The 26,467-nt window shown below is 37.0% G+C and overlaps 1 protein-coding gene across 1 annotated transcript in view; it reads left to right on the forward strand.

Annotated features, from left to right (window-relative positions):
* The window catches only part of ANO3 (anoctamin 3), a 258,609-nt gene that overhangs the window by 65,041 nt on the left and 167,101 nt on the right, over positions 1 to 26,467 (forward strand). The window contains exon 4 of the mRNA XM_073216340.1: positions 19,957 to 20,075. Coding sequence (XP_073072441.1) covers positions 19,957 to 20,075 — 119 coding nt within the window. The remainder of the gene's footprint in view (positions 1 to 19,956; positions 20,076 to 26,467) is intronic.

A 26,467-nucleotide genomic window follows, 5' to 3' on the forward strand; every position in this document is an offset into this window, starting at 1 on the left:
GTTTTCAATAATAAATGCATTAGTGGCCTGGCTGCATTGCCAGTGTCTTGGGTTCTCAATTCTGGCTATGCATGCAAGTCACCAGGAGCTTTTAAAACTCCCTGGGTTCCAACTCCAGAGAATCAGTTTTAATTAGTCTGAGGAATGAAATTGAGATCCATAATTTTAACTATTCCCCAGGTAAATATTGAATGCAGACAGAATTAAGAATCTCTAGCCTAAAACTTATGTCTTGATTTCTCTCTGAGGATTGTGGGGAAAATGGAAGTTCCTATGGCCAGGATCCTCACTGGACCCTGAACTACTTGATAATGTGATTGGCCCACTGCAAGGCTACTGCTTCACACCCTTTGGCAATGAGCTATTATTGACTGAGTCACTGTATAAGGAGCCTGCCCAGTGCTCTGGGTGGAGACAGAGATGGAGGTGGATTATGGACCTGCAGACTGCTGGATGCAGATGTGATTCTAGTGCTCAACCTACCACTGTGAAAATAAAGCCGGGTATAAACCCTTTTACCCCAAGGCCCATTTCGTTGTCATCTCTTGGTCTCACGGAATCCATAGTGAACCTGCCTGGGAATGAAACCCTCAGATGAGATGAGATATTAAGGTACTTTTTCATAATTTTTTAAACCATGAGCTGTGTTATTTATAATAGCACTCTGACTGAAAATTAGTCATGTTTCTTATAATATTCATTTTTTGTGTGTGGCATATAAACAGTGCTGGCTTATTAAGTTTCCTAATTAAAGGAAGATAGCCACCAGCTGATTCATTTCATTTACAACAGCAAAAAGAACATTTAATCAGAACAAATACACTCAATTTGAGTACAAAGGTCTTTCCATAGTAATTAATTCTGAAAGAGGTTACTATTGTTAGTTATTTTCTGATAAGTAGAAAAAAGACAAGAACAAAAACCTTTTCTAAAATCCATATAGTTTGCAGAGAACCTTTCACTAATAATTCTCCCAAATTAGTACTTGTTAATAGCATAGCAATCACTCTACTCATGCAAACCTTTCTATTCGATTCCATGTATCTTATTTTTGACAGCTTTCCATCCTAAATATTAACATTTTCTCTAAATGCTTAATATAATTGGATACCCTAAATTCCACATTTCTTTTCTCATCATTCTTGTGTGTCTCAATCATTTGACACACTTGACTTAAATTTATATCTTTACAGGTACTGAGTACTTTAGCACCCCCAGCATCAGTCCATCATTCTTTCCATTAGGGAACCATCACAACTTCTGGTGGTTTAAACATGCACACGAGATATTCACCTTTATAATGAAGGTGAGAATGAAGCTGTAGCTGACTGTAGTATCACCGAGCATTCCAGGAATCCATCTGTCTAGGAAATACTTTCTTAGAGTCAGCTGCATAATTATAATATGCATGCTTTTATAATCTTTGAGAAGAGGTCAAACAAAATCACAGGAAATATACCAAGAGTGTAATTAAATAAAGCACAAATAAGAAGTATTTTAGCATTGCATGCTCTTTTAAACCAGAGAAGTTACACTCTCTAATTTTGCTTTTAAAATGTAGACTACCAGGTTCTGGCATTGGGTTGGTTAATGCATGGGAACTTCCAAATACCAACAACTCTGATACGGTTTTTGTAATGTGACTGATGTATCTAATTAATGGATTTTCCTTTTTACTGTGAATTATTTTGAACTGCCCCATGGGAATATAATGCTGTGGCAGGGTTAACTGCATGTAGTCTGTCTTTCATTGAGGATCGATGTTTTTCATTGTTCTAAATGAGAGCTATGGAGGATGTTCATTGATTTAGAGCTGGAAATTTACGCTAAAGTTGCCTAACAGGATTTGTAGTATATTAAGAATGAAATGCTGTTTTTCCTATCAGACATTGGTCAAATATCATTCCTGTATCTACTAGGTGTGTGACTGTGGCATATTACCAACTTCTCTGAGCCTCAGTGATCTCATTTGTAAATTGGGATTAATAATCTATGCTTTGCAGGTTTTTTAATTAAATGAAGTGGCATAACTCCATCACAGCTTCTAGCACATTGTCACAGAGGTTCAACAAATATTTGTTCATTGCTTTATTGCATCACTAAGCTTATCTTTCACACCAAAGTATGTTCGGCTCAGAGATATCTTCACTAAGTAGCTGTTTCTATATCACCAAAATGTGATTCTTAGGTCGGAGTGGAATAACAATAATTTGCTGAACTCTTATTGCACAACTCTCTACCTGAATTATCTCATTAATTCTTATAACAATCCTTTGTATTAGGAACCATTATCAGCATCTTTTTACAGATGAGGAACTTGATTTGCCAAGACATAAAATAACTTGCCAAATACCAACTAGCTAAGCCAATGGAGAACTGAGATTCTAACTCAGGAAGTCTTAATCCCTCACCTTCTCTCTTAATCACCACAACTGGAACAGAGACCTTTTAATGGGAAAAGTAATTAGTGTTATCCATAGAACACTAGCTCTGCAGGATAAAAATAAGTATCGGTCTGGGAGCAGCAATGGATGGGGGATAACAGTGCATGGTAAAACACATTTGGGAGATGATTAAAGAAAGCTAATCAGGTTGAGAGGTATGCATTCTGTTTGGTTTTCTCCTTTCATTCTTTTTATTGCCACCTTTGAGCCTTTAATTATACTTTTCATAGATGAGCTCAGGGGATCCATTCAACACAGACACCTCCCCAGACACATATACCACACACACACACACACACACACAATCATTCTGGAACGTGCTGATCAATGTAGCAATGATTTGAAGTCCAGGTGTGGCAATAATCTTGTCCATCAATCCTGGGAGCTCTACTACCATCATTCACCATTTTTCTTGTTAGTATGCTGGAAAATGACACGGTAGACACATTCATATTAACAAGTAACCAATGCTTGATTATGTCTATGCCTGTGCTGCAGTACAATCAGTGAACTTTTAATTGAAATAAACAGGACTTGTTAATACCAACATAATTTGAGTCCAACTAACCAAAATATACATCTATCTAATCTCCTGAAGTCAACATTTTGCCAATGTTATGAAACTCCTTCAGGAAGTGGTTTATATTAGATCATTAAGGCATTTTGTTAGCTTTCCATGAAATTAATAGTTTAACTTAGTGGAATGCCTTATTTCTTAAAACAGTTTTGGTCAAATGAGTGCATGGTAATTTTGGTTTCTTTTTGTAATACTGCATAACTTTCACTAATTTTCATTTTTCCAATAGTGCTTCATGTTAAGTTGGCATAAAAAATAATTTTCTATTAATGCTACCAATTTATTTGAGGATTACAGAAATAAGACAATTGTATTGAAAGGACATATTATTTTTCTAGTTGTGACAGCCTCACAGTCACTGTAAATCTTTTCAGTTGTTTATTAAACACTTTAAATAAGTCCTCTGGGCTCATTTTAAAAATTATATTCAGAATCTGAATCTCAAAATCCGACTTTCTCCTACAAGTGCCGTATTCAGTGCTACCCCCTGGGCCAATCTGCTGCCATTTCCAGGCAGACCAGAGCAACATCTTCCTGACTGGCCTCTGTTCCAACTCTTGTCTCCTTTGAGTCTATGTCCTGTGCAGCAGCTTCAGGAGGCTTTAATAAAAGGAAAATTAAATCTCATCATTTTTCTGCTCAGATCTCTCCAGGTTTCTCACTACATTTAAAGTGTAAACTTCTTATTGTGGCCTTCAGAGGCTTTTCAAGATATCTGGGCCTGGCCTCGCTGGGCCATTTCCTAATGCTTCCCTAACTCACAATGCTGAAGCCATTCCAACCTTCTTTTGTGTTTTGTTCATTATTAGCTTACTCTTCTCTCAGGGCACTACACTGAAATAAACCAGATTCGTACAAGCTTCACTTGTATTCCCTAATCTTGATTTATTTTTAGTTATGATACTTAAGAAGTATTACCTGAAATTATATGTTGTATTTTTCTCCCAAAAAAGATTTTGTTGATCTTGTTGACGCTTGTAGTCCAGAATCAAGGACAGTACCTAGCACAGAGTAGGTACTCAATAGTTTTAGGATTAGTGAAAGGACTGACAAATAGATGAAAGGAAAGAGAATATTGACTCACCTGTCCTTAGGAAACTTACAGTAGAATTCACCCATTGCTTTGTTCTCCATGATGTCATTTGTCACTGAGTTTTCTCACCTGTTAATGATAAGCGCTTTGTTATCTTTCTCATTAAACACCCAAATTGATTATGTCCCTCTTTTATATTTAAGTTGTATTGACAAATCTTTCTGTAGAGCATTTAAAGACCTAATAGTCATCACCCTTCTTAAGTAGTAGGAGAATGCCTTTTTAAAACTACTATTACTGTAAAGTCCTCCCTGATTCAAAGTCATTTAGATGCTTCCTATATTCTTATAAATGACTGTTTCCATAGACGACAATACTTTGCTATTATATCTGTCTTATTCATATAGGCTCGCACAGGCTATCTACTCAATGATGGATAAATGGTGATTGGGTATGGAATTGGGCATAATGTATGGAAGGATGGATGTGGATAGAATAAGCAGTGGCACACTGACACAGTAGAAAGCAGTTTATCTGCAGGATTTGTATAGAGTCATGGGGCTGACTGACTACAGCTCCTACAATAACCTCACCATGACTAGCTTGTGTCAGGACTTTAGAGCAGTGACAGTGTTAGACAGGCAACAAAAGAACTGCAAAGAGTAAGTCTAAATCTTCATTACTACCATGCTGTAACCACTGAGTAAATCATATATGGACCCCGAGATTTATTCTTCACAAGAAACTGGTGGAATAACTTTTTAAATCACAGAGTTTATTAGCAGTCAGAAGATTCAGTTTTAGGTACTTACTCTATCACTAACTAAAGAAGTGATAAATCATGTTTTATTCCTTATTATAAATAGAAATTGAGCAGAATTTAAGAGCTTTTGTGAGATGCAAGTAAGAGAATCTATCTTGGGAGTGATATATAAACTATAAAGTATGAAAATAACCTTAGGCAACTCTAAGCACATCCTGGCAATCGTAGAACATGCTATCATCATAATGTATGGGAAGGTCACACAGCTGCACGTAAGTGGAGGCCAACTTATAATGTCACTCACACATATTTACATTGTCTAAGAGTTACCTTATGTAGTTCCAGATGCTTCTGCAGTTATAGTACAATGTAACAAAGTAATGAAATAAACTGGAGTTATAATAAAGAAGAATGCTATTAAATAATTTGGCTATTAAAATTATACTCCGAGAGACAGCTTTAAGGGTTTTGTTGAAATCCAAGTAACCATATTGATCCATCTCAAGTTTTGAGCTGATGCTGGTTTACAAACAAAATTTAGAAGACTTAATGGATAACCACTTGACTCAACAAAAGTTTTCATTATAAATCATATTATTGATGATCAGAATAGCGATTTATAGATTAAATTTTAAATTGTGAATTAGCATACTCAAGATAATTACATTAGGCTTATAATGGAAGACAATGGTGTTTTTTGCACCCCAAACTACATAATTGGTTTTATAGATTCCTAAATACTAAAATTGTGAATTTAAAGAAAGACCAAAGAAAGGAAATATGTATTTATTTCTTCAATACCTTATGTGTACATGTCACATAGATTATTCCATTTAATTCTTGAAACAAGAAAAATTTTATTTTCACAGATTTTCAGATTAAGAAACTATAACTGACCCACTGCCATTCAACTAATAAAAGATATGACCAAAATTTTAACTTGGATTTACTGAAACCATTATTAGTTCTTTGTCCACTACATCAGGCTCTCAACTTCAACATTTTAAAGAATTTTCTTAAACTTTGAGAATCTTAGGTTTTTTTTCATAAATGTAGCAGCTTTATTGAGACATAATTCACATCCCATACAATTCACCTGTTTAAAGTTTACAGTGTTTTTTAGTATATCACAGAGATTGGCACCTATCACCACAATCAACTTTAGAACATTTCATCACCTCGAAAAGAAACCCCATACCTATTGGTTATACACATCCCAATCCCTGAAGCCATAGGCAACCACTAATTTTTCTTTCCCTACAGATTATTCTGGACAGTTCTTACAAATGGAATCACAGAATACTTGGTCTTTTGTGACTGACAGTTCTTCACTTAGTATAGTGAAACCATCCATGTTTCAGCATTAATCAGCACTTCATTTTTTTTATTACCGAATGATATTCCACAGTATAGATAAAGCTTATTTTATTTATATGTTCATCAGTTGATGGATGGACATTTGGATTGTTTCCACTTTGGGCTTTTATGAACAATGCTTCTGTAAGCATTTGTGTACATGTTTTTTGTGAACTTGTTTCCATTTATCTTGAGTATATACCTCGGAGTAGAATGCAGAATCATCTGGTAACTGTGTTAAAACTTCCAAAGAACCATTAGACTGTTTTTCATAGCAACTGCAGTATTTTTCATTCCCATCAGCAGCGTATGAGGGTTTGATTTCTCCACATCTTCACTGCCACTTGTTAGTGTCTGCTTTTTTATGATAGCCAACCTAGTGGGTATGAAGTTGTCTCATTGTGAGTTTGGTTTGCATTTCCCTGATAGCTAGTGATGTGTTTTTTGGCCACTTGTATATCATTTTTGGAGAAATGTCTGTTCAGATCCATTTGTTCATTTTTGAACTGGGTTGTTTGTTTTATTATTGAGTTATAAGAGTTGTGTATATATATAACTCCTTTATTAGATCATGATTTGCAAATATTTTCTCCCATTCTGACTTTTCACTTTCTTAATGGCATTCATTCAAGCACAAAACTCTTAATTCTCACAAAATCCAATTTGTCTGTTTTTCTTAAGGGTGTATGTCTTCCTATCATTCATACCAGAGAACAGCAAAAGTTCCATCTGTTCTAATCAAAATTATGCTGTTACCTACTCTACTGGAAAGTTGTTGAATGTTTTGTTTTCTGAAAGTTTATATTTCTTAATTATTGGACTCTTGATTAATACACTATTAATTACAAAAATCATCATCAAATAAACTAAATATTGGGAATGTAGCAATGAACACAACAGTCACTACAGTGATGGTACTTATAGTGGGAAGAGTCCGATAATAACCATCCATCAGCTTGTTCTCACTTTGTTTTTTTCTCTGTCTTTTATGAAGATATAAGCACAAATATATGCATGTTAACATACATCTGTTCATTTATATATACATATATATATACATACACATATATACCTATACAATATGTATATATATGTGTGTGTATATGTGTGTGTGTAGATATATGGCATAAATATATACATTGAATATCTATGTTATAACTTAATGTCAGGTGATGCTTTATATATAGCATGTATGTTTGTGTATGTGTTATCACTTTACGTCAGGTGCTAATAAAACTAATAAAGCTCTATGAGGAAACAGAGAACTATGGGAGGTTTCACTTTAGAAACAGTGGTCAAGAAGAGATTCTCTGACATGATGATGTAAGCAGAACCATGCCTGAAATAGGGGTTGAACATTCTTAGCAGAGCAAGGAACAAGTGCAAAGGCCCTGTGGTGAGAAAATATTTATCATCAAGTAACTCAGTGCAGCTGGATTAGAGAAAGTGAGAGCAGGGTTATAGGAGAGGGATAAGAAGTGGTGGTAAGGTGTCAGATGATGCATACTCAGTGTGCCATAAATAATATAGACTATGACTTTTACTTGCAGCTACAAAACTATTGGAAGGTTTTGAGTAGAGTTTTAATGTAATTTAACTTAGCTTTTAAAAGGACCACTCTGGCTGCCATGTGGCAGGGGCAAAATATAGAAATAGGAATATAAGTTAGAAGACTCTTACAGACTTCTGCTCATGAGCTGGTGATGGCTTGGATTAAGATACCATAAAAGGTGATAAATAATGATAAATAATCAGATATAATTTGAGGTAGTTCAGACATTTGATAGACATGGAAATCCACTTAGTTACTTAACAAATCTTGAATAACATCTACATATCAGATGTTTTTCTAGAGGTTAGGGATGAAGTACTGAACAAAAAAGGAAACAAAAGTGAACAAAGTAAAGAACTGGCCCACAAATACCCTGGTGAGAAAAACAGATATTAAATGAACACAAAGCAGTAATCGCATGCTGCATGTTAGATACTGATATGTGCTAAAGAGTAAAGCAAAGCAGAAAAATGATGCTTCATGCAAAGTCAACAGAATTTAATTAAGGATTGAACATGGAGTATAAGAGAAAATAAGAAGTCAGGATTTTGTCCTGTGCTAACTTTAAGAAGGGAGTCACTATTTATTAAGATAGTAATTGTTTCTTTATTTTATTACCCATAGGCTTAATAGGGGGTAATTGTGAACATAGATTTTCTTTCCTTTAGATTATGATTTTAGGAATAAAATAAATAAATAAACAGAAGAAAATTTAAAATTGTATCATTTAGGATCAATATTTTCCAAAATAACAAATACATTTTTTTCTTTTTTTTTTTTTTTTTTTTTTTTTTTTTTTTTTTTTGAGAGGGCATCTCTCATATTTATTGATCAAATGGTTGTTAACAACAATAAAATTCAGTATAGGGGGGTCAATGCTCAATGTACAATCATTAATCCATCTCAAGCCTAATTCTCGTCAGTCTCCAATCTTCTGAAGCATAACGAACAAGTTCTTACATGGTGAACGAATTCTTACAGAGTGAATAAATTCTTACATGGTGAACAGTACAAGGGCAGTCATCACAGAAACTTTCGGTTTTGATCATGCAATATGACCTATAAACCATCAGGTCAAATATGAATATTCATTTGATTTTTGTACTTGATTTATATGTTGATCCCACATTTCTCCTATTATTATTATTATTTTTATTTTTAATAAAATGCTGAAGTGGTAGGTAGATGCAAGATAAAGGTAGAAAACATAGTTTAGTGCTGTAAGAAGGCAAATGTAGATGATCAGATGATCAGGTGTGTGCCTATGGACTAAGTATTAATCCAGGCTAGACAAGGGCAGCAAAACATCCACGGATGCAGAAGATTTCTCTCAAAACAGGGGGGGTGAGGTTCTGAGCCTCACCTCTGTTGATCCCCAAATTCTCACCTGATGGCCCCCCTGCGACTGTGCCTGTCTTAGGTTGTTCCTCCCTTGAGGAATCTTACCCGTCTCTGGCTAACCAGTCATCTTCCGGGGCCATACAGGGAAATGTAAAGTTGGTAAGTGAGAGAGAAGCCATATTGTTTGCAAAGGTTAGCTTTTTACTTCTTTGCAGATTTATGCCCTGTGGCTTCTATGCCCAGCACTTGTCTCGAGGTATCTTTACCACCTGGAGGAATTATGATACTCGGTAAATTCGATATGAGGCACGAATTCTATTTAAAGTTTGTAATTAGGAAGGAAGAAGAAAAGCTATAGATGTAGCATATGAAGGAAACTTGGGAGGATTGATTATTTCTTTGACATATCTTCTTGTATAGTACCTTAAGTATGTATAGGTTTTAAACTACTAACTAATTTGCACACACATATTGACATAATAGGAATACGGTGACATAAACAAAGCAAATCTATAATTACCAGCCATCTCCAGTGAAGCCAAGAAAACCATTTAGGCACCCTAGGCATTTGTGAAAATTTATCTATGATATGATGGATATTTTCCAACTGTACTTGAACTATCAGACAAATTAAAGCAGCCCATTTCTGGGATCTGTTCACATCCCATATGTTCTTTTAACCATAGATAGTCTATAGTCATGAGATTTTGGGGTGCTACAACTTGCACCCCTCCCAACTCCTGGTTGAGTTCCAACAGTACAGATCCAGTCAAATTCGTTGTCTCACTGTATGCACATGCCAGCCTAGACATCTCCCTCCTCCTTCTTATGGCAAGTCCAGGAGATGGTGGGCTGGGTGCAGCCACAACCGCAGCATCGTCCGGATCCCTGTGGAGGCTTTTTGATGATCATCCCCCGGCATGAGTCCTCCAGAGAGTGCTGATGCCGGAAGCTCCTCCTCATATCGTATCTTAGTTCATTTTCTGGGTATCCAAGCTAGGCCTTGATCTTCTGCGTAGAAACAAACAGACCCTTTGCCCACACTTTGACATGCCCTCTATACCACTGTGCAGAACTCATTGGAGGTCAGCACACAGTAACTGCTTTTTTTTTTTTTTTTTTAATTAAGAGAAAGGAATATTATCAGAAAAGAGTACCTCCATAGCTGATCATCTGACACCCTTTAAGTGATCAACATTAAGGATATTTAAAGCATGCGTTGATCTTTGATTTACCAATAGTTTTATCCTGTTAAGGAGTAATCCCCCTTTTCTTTCTTTCTTTCTTTTTTTTTTTTTAAATTTTTAATCTACACTTACCTGAAGAATACTATGTTTACTATGCTCTCCCCTATATCAGGTCCCCCCTAACAACCACATTACGGTTACTGTCCATCAGCTTAGCAAAATGTTGTAGAGTCACTACTTGTCCTCTCTGTGTTGTGCAGCCCACCCTCCCCTTTCTCCCTCCCCCCCATGCATGCTACTCTTAATACCCCCCTTCTTCTTCCCCCCCCTTATCCCTCCCTGCCCACCCATCCTCCCCAGTTCCTTTCCCTTTGGTACCTGTTAGTCCATTTTTGGGTTCTGTAATTCTGCTGCTGTTTTGTTCCTTCAGTTTTTCCTTTGTTCCTATACTCCTCAGATGAGTGAAATCATTTGGTATTTCTCTTTCTCCGCTTGGCTTATTTCACTGAGCATAATACTCTCCAGCTCCATCCATGTTGCTGCAAATGGTTGGATTTTTCCACTTCTTATGGCTGAGTAGTATTCCATTGTGTATATGTACCACATCTTCTTTATCCATTCATCTACAGATGGACATTTAGGTTGCTTCCAATTCTTGGCTATTGTAAATAGTGCTGCGATAAACATAGGAGTGCATCTGTCTTTCTCAAACTTGATTGCTGCGTTCTTAGGGTAAATTCCTAGGAGTGGAATTCCTGGGTCAAATGGTAGGTCTGTTTTGAGCATTTTGATGCACCTCCATACTGCTTTCCACAATGGTTGAACTAATTTACATTCCCACCAGCAGTGTAGGAGGGTTCCCCTTTCTCCACAGCCTCGCCAACATTTGTTGTTGTTTGTCTTTTGGATGGCAGCTATCCTTACTGGTGTGAGGTGATACCTCATTGTAGTTTTAATTTGCATTTCTCTGATAATTAGCGATGTGGAGCATCTTTTCATGTGTCTCTTGGCCATCTGTATTTCTTTTTTGGAGAACTGTCTGTTCAGTTCCTCTGCCCATTTTTTAATTGGGTTATTTGTTTTTTGTTTGTTGAGGCGTGTGAGCTCTTTATATATTCTGGACGTCAAGCCTTTATCAGATCTGTCATTTTCAAATATATTCTCCCATACTGTAGGGTTCCTTTTTGTTCTATTGATGGTGTCTTTCGCTGTACAGAAGCTTTTCAGCTTAATGTAGTCCCACTTGCTCATTTTTGCTGTTGTTTTCCTTGCCCGGGGAGATATGTTCAAGAAGAGATCACTCATGTTTATGTCTAAGAGGTTTTTGCCTATGTTTTTTTCCAAGAGTTTAATGGTTTCGTGACTTACATTCAGGTCTTTGATCCATTTTGAGTTTACCTTTGTATATGGGGTTAGACAATGGTCCAGTTTCATTCTCCTACATGTAGCTGTCCAGTTTTGCCAGCACCATCTGTTGAAGAGACTGTCATTTTGCCATTGTATGTCCATGGCTCCTTTATCAAATATTAATTGACCATATATGTTTGGGTTAATTTCTGGGGTCTCTAATCTGTTCCACTGGTCTGTGGCTCTGTTCTTGTGCCAGTACCAAATTGTCTTGATTACTATGGCTTTGTAGTAGAGCTTGAAGTTGGGGAGTGAGATCCCCCCTACTTTATTCTTCTTTTTCAGGATTGCTTTGGCTATTCGGGGTCTTTGGTGTTTCCATATGAATTTTTGAATTATTTGTTCCAATTCATTGAAGAATGTTGCTGGTAATTTGAGAGGGATTGCATCAAATTTGTATATTGCTTTCGGCAGGATGGCCATTTTGACGATATTAATTCTTCCTAGCCATGAGCATGGGATGAGTTTCCATTTATTAGTGTCCCCTTTAATTTCTCTTAAGAGTGACTTGTAGTTTTCAGAGTATAAGTCTTTCACTTCCTTGGTTAGGTTTATTCCTAGGTATTTTATTCTTTTTGATGCAATGGTGAATGGAATTGTTTTCCTGATTTCTCTTTCTATTGATTCGTTGTTAGTGTATAGGAAAGCTACAGATTTCTGTGTGTTGATTTTGTATCCTGCAACTTTGCTGTATTCCGATATCAGTTCTAGTAGTTTTGGAGTGGAGTCTTTAGGGTTTTTTATGTACAGTATCATATCATCTGCAAATAGTGACAGTTTAACTTCTTCTTTACCAATCTGGATTCCTTGTATTTCTTTGTTTTGTCTGATTGCCGTGGCTAGGACCTCCAGTACTATGTTAAATAACAGTGGGGAGAGTGGGCATCCCTGTCTGGTTCCCGATCTCAGTGGAAATGCTTTCAGCTTCTCGCTGTTCAGTATAATGCTGGCTGTGGGTTTATCATATATGGCCTTCATTATGTTGAGGTACTTGCCCTCTATTCCCATTTTGCTGAGAGTTTTTATCATGAATGGATGTTGAATTTTGTCAAATGCTTTTTCAGCATCTATGGAGATGATCATGTGGTTTTTGTCTTTCTTTTTGTTGATGTGGTGGATGATGTTGATGGATTTTCGAATGTTGTACCATCCTTGCATCCCTGGGATGAACCCCACTTGGTCATGGTGTATGATCCTTTTGATATACTGTTGAATTCTGTTTGCTAATATTTTATTGAGTATTTTTGCATCTACATTCATCAGGGATATTGGTCTGTAATTTTCTTTTTTGGTGGGGTCTTTTCCTGGTTTTGGTATTAGGGTGATGTTGGCTTCATAGAATGAGTTTGGGAGTATTCCCTCTTCTTCTATTTTGTGGAACACTTTAAGGAGAATGGGTATTATGTCTTCTCTGTGTGTCTGATAAAATTCCGAGGTAAATCCGTCCGGCCCCGGGGTTTTGTTCTTGGGTAGTTTTTTGATTACTGTTTCAATTTCTTTGCTTGTAATTGGTTTGTTTAACTTTTGTGTTTCTTCCTTGGTCAGTCTTGGGAGGTTGTATTTTTCTAGGAAGTTGTCCATTTCTTCTAGGTTTTCCAGCTTGTTGGCATATAGGTTTTCATAGTAGTCTTTAATAATTCTTTGTATTTCTGTGGAGTCTGTCGTGATTTTTCCATTCTCATTTCTGATTATGTTGATTTGTGTTGACTCTCTTTTTCTCTTAATAAGTTGGGCTAGAGGCTTATCTATTTTGTTTATTTTCTCAAAGAACCAGCTCTTGGTTTCGTTGATTTTTGCTATTGTTTTATTCTTCTCAATTTTGTTTATTTCTTCTCTGATCTTTATTATGTCCCTCCTTCTGCTGACTTTAGGCCTCATTTGTTCTTCTTTTTCCAGTTTTAATAGTTGTGATGTTAGACTATTCATTTGGGATTGTTCTTCCTTCTTCAAGTGTGCCTGGATTGCTATATACTTTCCTCTTAAGACTGCTTTCGCTGCATCCCACAGAAGTTGGGGCTTAGTGTTGTTGTTGTCATTTGTTTCTATATATTCCTTGATCTCTATTTTGATTTGTTCATTGGTCCATTGATTATTTAGTAGCATGTTGTTAAGCCTCCATGTGTTTGTGAGCCTTTTTGTTTTCTTTGTAGAATTTATTTCTACTTTCATACCTTTGTGGTCTGAAAAATTGGTTGGTAGAATTTCAATATTGTGGAATTTACTGAGGCTCTTTTTGTGAGCTAGTATGTGGTCTATTCTGGAGAATGTTCCATGTGCACTTGAGAAGAATGTATATCCTGTTGCTTTTGGATGTAAAGTTCTATAGATGTCTATTAGGTCCATCTGTTCTAGTGTGTTGTTCAGTGCCTGTGTGTCTTTACTTATTTTCTGCCCGGTGGATCTATCCTTTGGGGTGAGTGGTGTGTTGAAGTCTCCTACAATGAATGCATTGCAGTCTATTTCCCTCTTTAGTTCTGTTAGTATTTGCTTCACATATGCTGGTGCTCCTGTATTGGGTGCATATATATTTAGAATGGTTATATCCTCTTGTTGGACTAAGCCCTTTATCATTATGTAGTGGCCTTCTTTATCTCTTGTTACTTTCTTTGTTTTGAAGTCTATTTTGTCTGATATTAGTACTGCAACCCCTGCTTTCTTCTCACTGTTGTTTGCCTGAAATATGTTTTTCCATCCCTTGACTTTTAGTCTATGCTTATCTTTGGGTTTAAGGTGAGTTTCTTGTAAGCAGCATATAGATGGGTCTTGCTTTTTTATCCATTCTATTACTCTATGTCTTTTGATTGGTGCATTAAGTCCATTTACATTTAGGGTGACTATTGAAAGATATGTACTTATTGCCATTGCAGGCTTTAGATTCGTGGTTACCAAAGGTTCAAGGTTAGCTTCTTTAGTATCTTACTGCCTAACTTAGCTCGCTTATTGAGCTGTTATATACACTGTCTGGAGAGTCTTTTCTTCTCTCCCTTCTTATTCCTCCTCCTCCCTTCTTCATATGTTGTGTGTTTTGTTCTGTGCTCTTTTTAGGGGTGCTCCCATCTAGAGCAGTCCCTGTAGGATGCCCTGTAGAGGTGGTTTGTGGGAAGCAAATTCCCTCAGCTTTTGCTTGTCTGGGAATTGTTTGATCCCACCATCATATTTAAATGATAGTCGTGCTGGATACAGTATCCTTGGTTCAAGGCCCTTCTGTTTCATTGCATTAAGTATATCATGCCATTCTCTTCTGGCCTGTAGGGTTTCTGTTGAGAAGTCTGATGTTAGCCTGATTGGTTTTCCTTTATAGGTGACCTTTTTCTCTCTAGCTGCCTTTAAAACTCTTTCCTTGTCCTTGATCCTTGCCATTTTAATTATTATGTGTCTTGGTGTTGTCCTCCTTGGATCCTTTCTGTTGGGGGTTCTGTATAATTCCATGGTCTGTTCGATTATTTCCTCCCCCAGTTTGGGGAAGTTTTCAGCAATTATTTCTTCAAAGACACTTTCTATCCCTTTTCCTCTTTCTTCCTCTTCTGGTATCCCTATAATACGAATGTTTTTCCTTTTGTATTGGTCACATATTTCTCTTAGTGTTGTTTCATTCCTGGAGATCCTTTTATCTCTCTCTATGTCAGCTTCTATACGTTCCTGTTCTCTGGCTTCTATTCCTTCAATGGCCTCTTGCATCTTATCCATTCTGCTTATAAATCCTTCCAGGGATTGTTTCACTTCTGTGATCTCTTTCCTGACATCTGTGATCTCCTTCCGGACTTCATCCCACTGCTCTTGCATTTTTCTCTGCATCTCATTCCACTGCTCTTGCATTTTTCTCTGCATCTCATCCCATTGCTCTTGCATTTTTTTCTGCATCTCTGTCAGCATGTTCATGATTTTTATTTTGAATTCTTTTTCAGGAGGACTAGTTACGTCTGTCTCCTTCTCAGGTGTTGTCTCTGTGATCTTTGTCTGCCTGTAGTTTTGCCTTTTCATGGTGATAGAGATAGTCTGCAGAGCTGGTACAAGTGACCGCTGGAAGAGCTTCCCTTCTTGTTGGTTTGTAGCCTTTTCCTGGGAGAATAGCGACCTCTAGTGGCTTGTGCTGGGCAGCTGTGCGCAGACAGGGCTTCTGCTTCCTGCCCAGTTGCTTTGGGGTTTATCTCCACTGTTGCTGTGGGCTTGGCCTGGCTGGGGCTGTTCCTCCAAAATGGTGGAGCCCCGTGGGAGGGGGAGCAGCCAGGAGACTATTTATCTCCGTAAGGGGCCTCTGTGCTCCCTGCTGCCCAGGGGGTTAGAGTGCCCAGAGATCCCCAGATTCCCTGCTTCTGGTCTAAGTGGCCTGTCCTGCCCCTTTAAGATTTCCAAAAAGCACTCTCCAAACCAAAACAACAACAGCAACAATGAGAGAGGGAACAGAGAGGAAAAAAAAAAGAAAAAACACGCGATTTTTTTTTTTTTTTTTCCTCAGGTGCCGGTCCCAGGCACCCGCGCACTGGTCCTGCTGCCCTGTCTCCCTAGCACCAGGGTCCCTGTCCTTTCAAGGCTTCCAAAAAGCACCCACCCACCGGTCCCGCAGGGAAGGAACGCTCAATATTCTTGGTCCTCAGGCACTGGTCCCACGCACCCGCTCACCAGTCCCGCCGCCCTGCCTCCCTAGCACCGGGGTCCCTGTGTCTTCAAGGCTTCCAAAAAGCACTTGGCAAAAAGAGAGAAAAAAAAAGGGGAAAAACGCGCGATTTCTTCCGTCCTCAGGTGCTGGTCTCAGGCACCCACCCACCGGTCCCACAGGGAAAAATGCGGGATATTCTTTGTCCTCAGGTGCCCGTCCCAGGCACCCGCTCACCAGTCCCGCCACCCTGCCTCCCTAGCACCGGGGTCCCTGTCCCTTTTAGGCTTCCAAAAAGCACTCGCAGAAAAGAGAAAAAAAAAAGGGGAAAAACGCGCGATTTCCTCTGTCCTCAAGTGCCGGTCTCAGGCACCCGCCCACCGGTCCCGCAGGGGAAAACGGGGGATATTCTTTGTCCTCAGGCGCCGGTCCCAGCCACCCGCTCACCAGTCCCGCCACCGTGCCTCCCTAGCACTGGGGTCCCCGTCCCTTCAAGGCTTCCAAAAAGCGCTTGCCAAAAAGAGAAAAAAAAAAAGGGGAAAAACGCGCGACCTCCTCCGTCCTCAGGCACCGGTCTCAGGCACCCGCCCCCAGGTCTCGCAGGGAGAAACGCGGGATATTCTTTGTCCTCCGGCGCCGTTCCCAGGCACCTCCTCACCGGTCCCGCCACCCTGCCTCCCCAGCAACGGGGGCCCGTCCCTCTAAGGCTTCCAAAAAGCGCTCGCCAAAAAAAAAAAAACTGCTCCGGTTTCTCTCCACCCGCCGGGAGCCGGGGGGAGGGGCGCTCGGGTCCTGCCGGGCTGGGGCTTGTATCTTACCCCCTTCACAAGGCGCTGGGTTCTTGCAGGTGTGGATGTGGTCTGGATGTTGTCCTGTGTCCTGTGGTCTCTATTTTAGGAAGATTTTTCTTTGTTATATTTTCATAGCTCTATGTGTTTTTGGGAGGAGATTTCCACTGCTCTACTCACGCCGCCATCTTGGCTCCCGCTCCATTTTTTTCTTTTTATTGTTTTAATTAACTAATCTGTTAATCCCCAAGCTGTGCTAGACTTTGTAGTGAATTAAAAATAAATGACAAAGAAATAGGATATGGCCCAAGGATAATTTTGTCTAAATTCAGATAAAATAAAAGGAGTTACAAAAAGAAAAAAGGAAGGTAGAGAGAAAGGGCAGGAAGGAGGAAATGAAAATAGTAAGGGGAGGGAAAAAACAAACTAAAATTAATGTGATAGAATTAAGAAGAGAACATGATCAGTATTTGTTGGGGCCTTGTGGCAGGAAGGGACAGAGGAAGATCTGAAAATGTTTCATAAAGTTGGCATTTCATAAGTCTTTCAAAACTGAGCTGTCCTCCAGCAAGTTGATGATGTAAGCATGTTCCTGTTCCAGGAATATTTGTGTTATAGGAATTGCCATAGAAGGGAAAGAAAAGAAAAGTCAAAGCAAACTAGGCAAAACATAAAAAGTTCATTCTAAAAAATTAAATTGTGAGTGGAATAGATTTAAATGAATGAGAAAAACTTCTATAAATAGTATTTATTGTGTTCCATTAGAAATACTCTAATTGATATAATTGCATTTTATCTTTTTTGAGCATTAAATTAATAATCAAGTATTTTTTAGAGCTTAAAAGAAGTTCTGAGACCGTCTTCAAAAAAACCTCTATTTTACAGACGAGGAAATAGATTCTCAGGAAAAAGAAATTACATACTCAGGACAGGACAGATTTAGGATGAGAAATGATAGTTTTGTGACCCCCGGGCCAGTGCACTCTCCTCGATAGCACTCTGTTTACCTATTGCTGTTTAACCACACAAGGATCTCTTTCTTTGTCTCTAACATTAAAAGAAAGAAAAATATGGAGAGAGAAAGAGAGGGAGACAGAGATATAGGGACAAAGGAAAGGAAGGAGAGGGGGAGGAAGGGAAAGAGAATCAGTAAGCCCTCTGTGCCTCACAAATCAGCAAGTTGAACATGCTAGGGTTTTGGTAACTGCTCCAACAAACTAAAATTTTAGTTCCTTCTCACTCACCTGACAGCAGTTCAAGGCAACTCCGGGTTTTGCGTTTTAATTTTCTTCATCTGGGTCATTCTTCCCTAGGCTTAACTGTGCAATGCAACTGCCTCACCTCACTGGGTCTATGCTGGTATGTTATTGCAATTCTCTGTGCTAAAATAATATCCCTCCTCCCCACCTTTGACACCTGCATCGTTCCCCCCTAGTGTAATTTTGTCCAATGCACTGGGTATTTTTACTTCTTATTTTTGTCTGTGTACTGTTTTTCTTCCCTTACTTTCATGTTCCATGAAGGCAGGGTTTTGTTTGCTGCTATATCTCCAAATCATGAAAAAATGTCTAACATATTGTAGACTTAATAAATACTTGTTGAATGAATTAAATATCATTTGCATGAATCTTGGAAACATGAAATTATATTCACAAACATCAGTTTTGGAGTCACATCTAGGTGTGTTTCAGTTCTAGATGTACCCCTTACTGGTTTAGTGACACTGGCATGCTACCTAATTTACATATGCCTTAAGCTATTTATTATTAAATACAGGTAAAAAAAATTATACCCACTTTGTAGACTTGTTTTAAAGATTAAAGGATATAACACATGTAAAGTTTTAGGCTCTTAATATGTCAGCAAATGTTGACCACTAGTGTTAGCTGTTATTAATAGGTCTAGGTATAACCTTAAATGCTGAGAGCATTTTAATATAATTGAAAATCAACTCTGTACTAAAAAATAATATGATCTGTCCAATTTCACTGCTAAGAACTACTATCAGATTTTAAACATTACTAATACAAGAAATTAGTGAATGTTGTAAACAAAATTGTTTTTATCCTGTTAAAATACTAAGTAAAATGATTGAACTCTTTGAAGTACTGTATATAGTCATCCATGTCAAAATTCATGTCTGATAGGCATTAACAGATTGAATAAAATAACTGCAAAACAGTTTTGTTTAAAAAATCTAAATATATAGGAATCTTTTTTTAATTTGAAGAGATATTTATATCACAAGGAATATGAATTTTGTGAAGTGTCAAGAGTTCTTGGTCATATAGTACCCTCGAGAATTCTTGTATTACTCTTTTACATTGATCATAGCTTGTCCATTATTCATGTACATTCTTATATGTGATTGACATTACAGCATCATTCCCTTTTTAATCATTCAAATGTTATCATTTTTTAATCTTTTTTGCAGTTGTAACATTTCAATCTCATAATTTTGTATCTTTCTTGTAATGTTTGTTAGCATTCCTTCTGTTATTTCTCTGACTTCTTGTGCCCTTCAGCTAAATCCACATTTAGAAAATTTTCCCACTTTTAAGAAAGCAAATTCTCAAAATTAATAGAGTTTTTAATGAAGCAAATAAATGCTTAAGAATCTGTTGAATTCCTGCAAATATTTCTCCAAATTCAAAAGAGATGATGTATCCAATAGAGTTTATATGATTGGAATTTTATTTTTAGGAAGTTTAAGTCCATCAAATACCAGAGATGCATTTACTTATTAAAGTTACCCTAGAATCAGCATTAATTCACTAACAGGCAAGATTTTCATGATAGTACACTCTTTGATTATTGGATATATGGGTCATAAAAAATATATTTGGATAAACCTTGTGAAAACATGATAAAGAGAGAAAAAAAATTAATGTAATTTTTTCTTTCTCTTTTCTAGCACTCGGAAAAGATAAAGATTACATGGATGATTCAGAACATGCTAATTATGACCGATCTCGGCTTATTAAAGACTTTGTTCCCAAAGGTAATCCTGACAACAAGACAAGATTGCCTAAGGTAATGCAAACTAAACTATCAGTGAATCATTTGAATACCATAATGACTTTAAAAGCCTTTCAGTTATTTTCAATATTAATCTATATTGTGCTGGAAAATACAAGACGGCACACCTTCATATACATCTTTAAGGACTCAAAAGTGAAAAGTTACGTGTAGACATCACATTCATTTCTATAATCAAACAATTTTAAAAACAGTCTGTTATGTATAATTATTCTTTAGGGGTTTATTACTTCATTTTCATATAATTTTTTCAAAAAGTATCATCGTTTAATGAGACCTGTCCAGCCTCCATGAATTTTAATTGGATTCTATTCAAATGGACGGATATTTGAATTCTGGTTCCATTATTTATTAGTTGTGACAACTTGAGCAGGTTAATTAAAGTCACCGAGTCTTGTTTCTCTCATTTGTAAAATTGAAAGGAACCATTTTGTCTGTTTGACAAAATTCTTTGATGACTAACAGATAACCAGAAGGCCGTATCTAGACCACAACAAAAGCTGATATATGGCAGGTGTTTATAACAATGTGGAAGTTGAGAATAGCCCATTGAAACTCACCAACAAATGAACAAGTGGGCTAATGCTAGTTAAAAACAAAAAACAAAAATCTAGCTCCCAGCAGTCCCATTCTTCAGCACACAAAATTATTTTGTGGACTCTTCAGAGCATCTGAGTGCTCATCCAACACCAAGTACTATTCCCGTTGGATGTGTTCCAAGACAGATTTCAGCTCAGTCCGAGCTCACTTTTTTTTTTCATTCTTTCCAATGCCTTTGTAAAATGAATTTGCTGTTTAACACAAAAATGACCTAGCTTTCATTGTCTCTGCAGGGCTAATAATCACATCCTTGAATATATATTTCTCTGTGATGTTTGATTTGGTTTGGCTTGAGTTTATTTTGTGAATCCCTTCATTAGTCACCACAAAAGCATTATTGAAGAAATATGGCGCTGTCATAAATGATAGCAAACTTCAGTAAGTAGATGCTGAGGTAAATGCTTGTGCCAAGTTTCTTCATTCCTTTTTGGTTTGGTTTTGTTAAAGGGGGGCATTATTTTGTGCCAGTAATTCTTACATTATCTTCACAAATCAGGGGTTTATTGCAGGGGAAAGTGACAACCAATGTAAACTACATTGTAAGTAATGATAAGAATTGTGTTACAGAAAATAAATTGAGCTTTATAACAAAATTTGTTCACTTTATCTGCCTCTCTAAGTCTGATCAACACAATGAATGTTTACAATCTCTGTACTATGTATAAATCATTGTTCCAAGTGACGTGAGAGAAGGAGTTACAAGAAAAATTTAGGGAAAACAGGTATTTCTTAGGATACCTACAGCACCACTGAGAAGACAAACAGTATGCTTCAATTAGAAAATGAACTAAGGTTAAGTAAAATCCATATTACCTTCTTCTCTAGAATTTGCCACCAGTGATAACTGCCACGGCATTTCAGCTTAACAGGAGACATTTCCCATATGTCATTTCAACTAACCTGAACTTCAGAATATTAAAGTTAAAAAGAAATAGTTAAACCTGCACTCATTTTTCCCTTGGGATCTTAAAGAAAATTTTGCGTGATGATGGTAACAGACCATAATTGTTCAATCCAAGAAATCCTGGTCTAATATCATACTGAATATGAATCTGCCTGAATACTTATTCTTCTACTATTGCTCTTATACTCAAACTGCAGAAAAATGTCATGTGTTACCTGGATGTTTTTGTTTAGACTCAGTCTTCTAATGTCTACCAAAATGTGGTCACTTTTATTAATTCTGTATGTTAGAATGCAGCACAAATTCCATATGAATGAATGGTTCCATTACAAAAAGAAAAAAATTGTTTAAAAGCCATTATCTGGTTCACTTGCTTGTAAATCTTCTCTACAAATGAAGGGCCAAATAATCTACTTGGAATATGTTCTTTGTGTACATCTGTCACAGAGCAATGACCTATATTTCTATTGTTTGAACTAATATGTGAATACCTTTCAATTTATAAATTTCTCAATCTTCCTCTTGTTCTACCTCACCACTAAGTAATTTGAGTCTGTATGTGTATTTGTGTGTGTATATATTAGGGTATATATATTTTAAGTTGGGTCTTATGGAATTGACAATATTCATTCATTTATGCCCTACAAAATAGTAACTTTCATATGGTTTAAATAACATGTATTAGTATAGACATATAAATTGTGTGGCAGAAGATCTGTATCTCACATTATTTACTTGAAATAATTCTACTGCTTGTGAACTCTCCCATGCATATTATGCATCATTACTGATATATTATTTCTTCACAAAAGTTGTTCATTTTCAAAAGAGCCATTTTAAAGATGACAAAACAGATTTACAGAGTCAACAGGCAGAGAGTACAAACTTGCAGAGGAAAGTGACAACCAATGTAAACTACATTGTAAATAATGATAAGGAATTGGGTTACAGAAAACAAATTGAGCTTTATATCAAAATTTGCCTGCTTTAAACTAGGTTCACAGGAAATAACTCCAAATCCTCAAGGTGGTGTCGTACATGAAATTTATGAGGAAATTCTGTTGAGTTTGTCAACTGTAGAAATAAATAAGCAAACAAATTTAGAAATACATCTGATTAGTTTACTGGATGTTGTGTAGGTAGACTTTACATTTCTCAGCATTTGATTTGTCAACCATTGTGCAAACATTTCCTGAATGATCTGAGTCAGTGTGGTGAATTTTTATTTTGATTATACATCCATTGTTTATGATATTTTAGTAAACTAAGTGTATTTGCAAGATATTATAATTGTGGAGTCAATTTTCAGAACAATGAATTGTATTTTTAAGATATTTTACTTCAAATTATGAACTTTTAGCATATGTCATTTATACTGAAATTCTTTAATATTTTAGATATTGGAAACATCTTAAATATTCATATATAATATGATGAAGGGATATTGATAATAGGATATATTTTTATTTTGTTTGGCAGCTATTATATGCAAAGTTTGGCACTGTACATGGACAGGTTTTGCTCTCGAGATAATACGAGGCAGTACAGGATGCACACATATAAATGGAGAAAGCTACGAGGACCTAAACATTAGAGATGACACTGAATATGGAATAAGTTTAGATTGAGCTGGCTTCAAGCTTTAAAATAGAAGTCATATTTAAATAACTCAAAGACATTGTTGTAAATACTAAGTTGGCCTCAGTCCTCTCTTCCCTAGATCCACTCTATTTTCAGTGAGAGCTGGCAGTTCTCCAATCAAGAGGTAGAGTCTAGTGGACTGGCCTTGGGCTTTGCTTTGGCCGATAGAGGCTACAGAAGTGACAATGTGCTAGAACTGATCCTTGAACTCAAAAGATCTTTCATTCCCATCCCTTCTCTTGGGACTCTGCCTCTACCATGTGAAAAGGCAGAACTAACCTACCGAAGGGTGAGACCATGAGGGTCTGAGCCTAGTAAGCCCAGTTGCCCCAACTGAAGCAGGGATGTGAGAGAATATACAGTGGCAAAGACCAGGATATGAACACTCATGAGAAAGTCTAGGTGAGACCAGAACAATTTCCCATCTGGGCGTCACCTACCCACAGAATCATGAGTTAAATAAAAATTGTTTTGAGATGACTTGCTTCTCAGCAATAGATAATGAATACAGATGTAGTATTAAAGATAGTATAGTGACTGACATGAGTGATTGTTAACATAAAATGAATTTCTTCCTCAGTTACTGAGAAGATTTGAAGATTTGTTCCTGAGTTTTCCACAACACATTCATATTATCAATTTAACTCTACAGAGCCCAGGTATATTTTAAATGACAAACTCTAAATAATATGGTATCTAGGCAACCTACCTAAAATATTCTGAAATTGTCTATCTTTTTAAAAATTCTATTTACAAGTGTTGTGTTTGTGATAACATTAAGTCAGGGTAGAATTTCAAGTTTATGTTCAAATGAACTGTATGTGTATATTTAGTAGTATTCACAAACACTCATTAAAATTGGCGAAGAAGTAATTTTTTACAGGCAAGTTTACTTATTTTCTAACACTTTGACAAAAAAATCTTTGTCACACCTGTATGGACAAGAAATCCCAGAAAGCAAATCTGTTATGTAAAGAAAGGAGCAATTGTATAAATTCATAGGCTGAAGCATCTGCTCTGACTGCAAATGAAGTTCCAGAGTGGAGAAGGATTGTTTTTAAGATAGTTTGAGTAAATATTGCCTTTCTCTATCTCATTGACATAGAAAGCACTGTGAATTACACGAAGATAAGATCCTATAGCCAACTAAATGATCCTCAGACACAAAATCCTTCTCTGTTAAGGAGCCATGTCCTACTCACCAGCTGAGGCCTCTAAATGTGGACAATTTACAGGCAACGTCTACAGTTACTCTAGGTCAGAAGGAGCGAACTGTGAAGCAGAGGCCACAGTTTCTGTAATGCGCATTGGAAACCTTACTGCTGCTGCAATCCCATGGGATGCCAGAAAGTACTACCGCAATTGCCTATAGAGAGTCTGAAAAGATGTACCTACATCCCTCATGTATTAGAGTAACTTCTCCTTGTAAGTACTCTGGGTATCAGATCAGAGAGAAAAGAGGTTATGGACCAGGGAATTGTTGACATGAATGTTTTAGCAGGTCATCAAATTTAGATCACAAGGCCATTCACTATCTGTATCAACTGTCACTGGCAGATGGTATTCATCTTTAACTTAACTGGCAGCAGGAATAATTTTCTGTTGAGACAGGAGACACATGCAGTAGAGAAGACGAGGAGGAGATGGCCTCTGCGGTTTTCTACAGTGCACCTTTCATGTGGGCATCGGCAGCTCTTTCACTGGCCTCTGGGGCAGTTGGCCTCCAAATCATGTACAGGGATTAGTATCCTGAACTCGTGTGCTTTTCTCTAGCAGTTGTAAGATAATGATGGCTGAAACTACATGACAAATAACTAAATTCGACCCTATGAGGCTGTTTTAGTTGACAAGATTATGCATTAAATTAAATGCTAATTATTTTCATTTATTGGAATAGTCAGTTCCCCCCAAAAATGCTAATATTTACCTAATTGTAGGACTTGAAGTAATTATTTTATGTTTAATAATATCATGTGGGAAATGGTATCCTAAACTATTCATTTTCATATGAAATATGGGATATACAGCAAAATATCTTGGTTTATTAATTTTTTTGGCCAGTGTCTTAAACTTATTTTCTTGCCTAGTATGAGAAGACTCCTTTTTCAGCAGCCCTAAGGATGCTTGGATGTGTCTGCAGTCCTTGTTGCTATACAGGAAAGCATTATCCTCCCTGCAGCCACACGAGACATCACCCTTCCTTGTGCCATTTAAGTTATTACCTTGCAACTCAGAAAGTTTCCATAGTAAATGGTGAGGACTTGTTCTACACTAGTTCTTTGCTAGAGTAGATTTCCCAGAAGATTTAGTAAAAGATATCCAGAATCTTTCCACATCACGTGAATTGCTTAAACCCAAATATATGAGTGTATGTGTGTTATGTATGTGCCTATGATAAGGGTTTCAAGTCAGTAAAGACATACTGATCTTTCAAAAAATGTGCAAATTCTCATAATAACTTGCCAGTAAGGGGTTAAAATGTTTTTAGATGCTTAATGCACATCTCACACTGAAATGAATGTTGAAGAGTTAACTAGTTAATAAACTCAAAATGGATATGTAAAAAGAAAATAAGCATTATTTTCTGATCACAGAAGAGTAAGAAAACATGTGTAAATAGTTGTGTTATTTATTTATTAATTTTATTATCATTAATCTAAAATTACATGAAGAACATTATGGTTACTAGACTCCCCCCTTCACCAAGTTCCCCCACACAAACCCCGATCACAGTCACTGTCCATCAGCATAATAAGATGCTGTAGACTCACGACTTGTCTTCTCTGTGTTGCACATCCCTCCCTGTGCCCTCCCCCACATTATACATGCTAATGGTAAGGCCCCCTTTCTTTTTCCCTGCCCTTATCCCTCCCTTCCCACCCCTCCTGCCGAGTCCCTTTCCCTTTGGTAACCGTAAGTCTGTTCTTGGGTTCTGTGATTCTGCTGCTGTTTTGTTCCCTCAGTTTTCTTTGTTCTAATACTCCACATATGAGTGAAATCATTTGGTAATTGTCTTTCTATGCCTGCCTTATTTCACTGAGCATAATACCCTCTAGCTCCATCCATGTTGTTGCAAATGGTAGGATTTGTTTTCTTCTTATGGCTGAATAATATTCCATTGTGTATATGTACCACATCTTCTTTATCCATTCATCTATTGATGGACACTTAGGTTGCTTCCATTTCTTGGCTATTGTAAATAGTGCTGCGATAAACATAGGGGTGCATCTGTCTTTTTCAA

The sequence above is a fragment of the Manis javanica genome, chromosome 11 (assembly GCF_040802235.1).
Source record: "Manis javanica isolate MJ-LG chromosome 11, MJ_LKY, whole genome shotgun sequence".
NCBI classification, from domain to species: domain Eukaryota; kingdom Metazoa; phylum Chordata; class Mammalia; order Pholidota; family Manidae; genus Manis; species Manis javanica.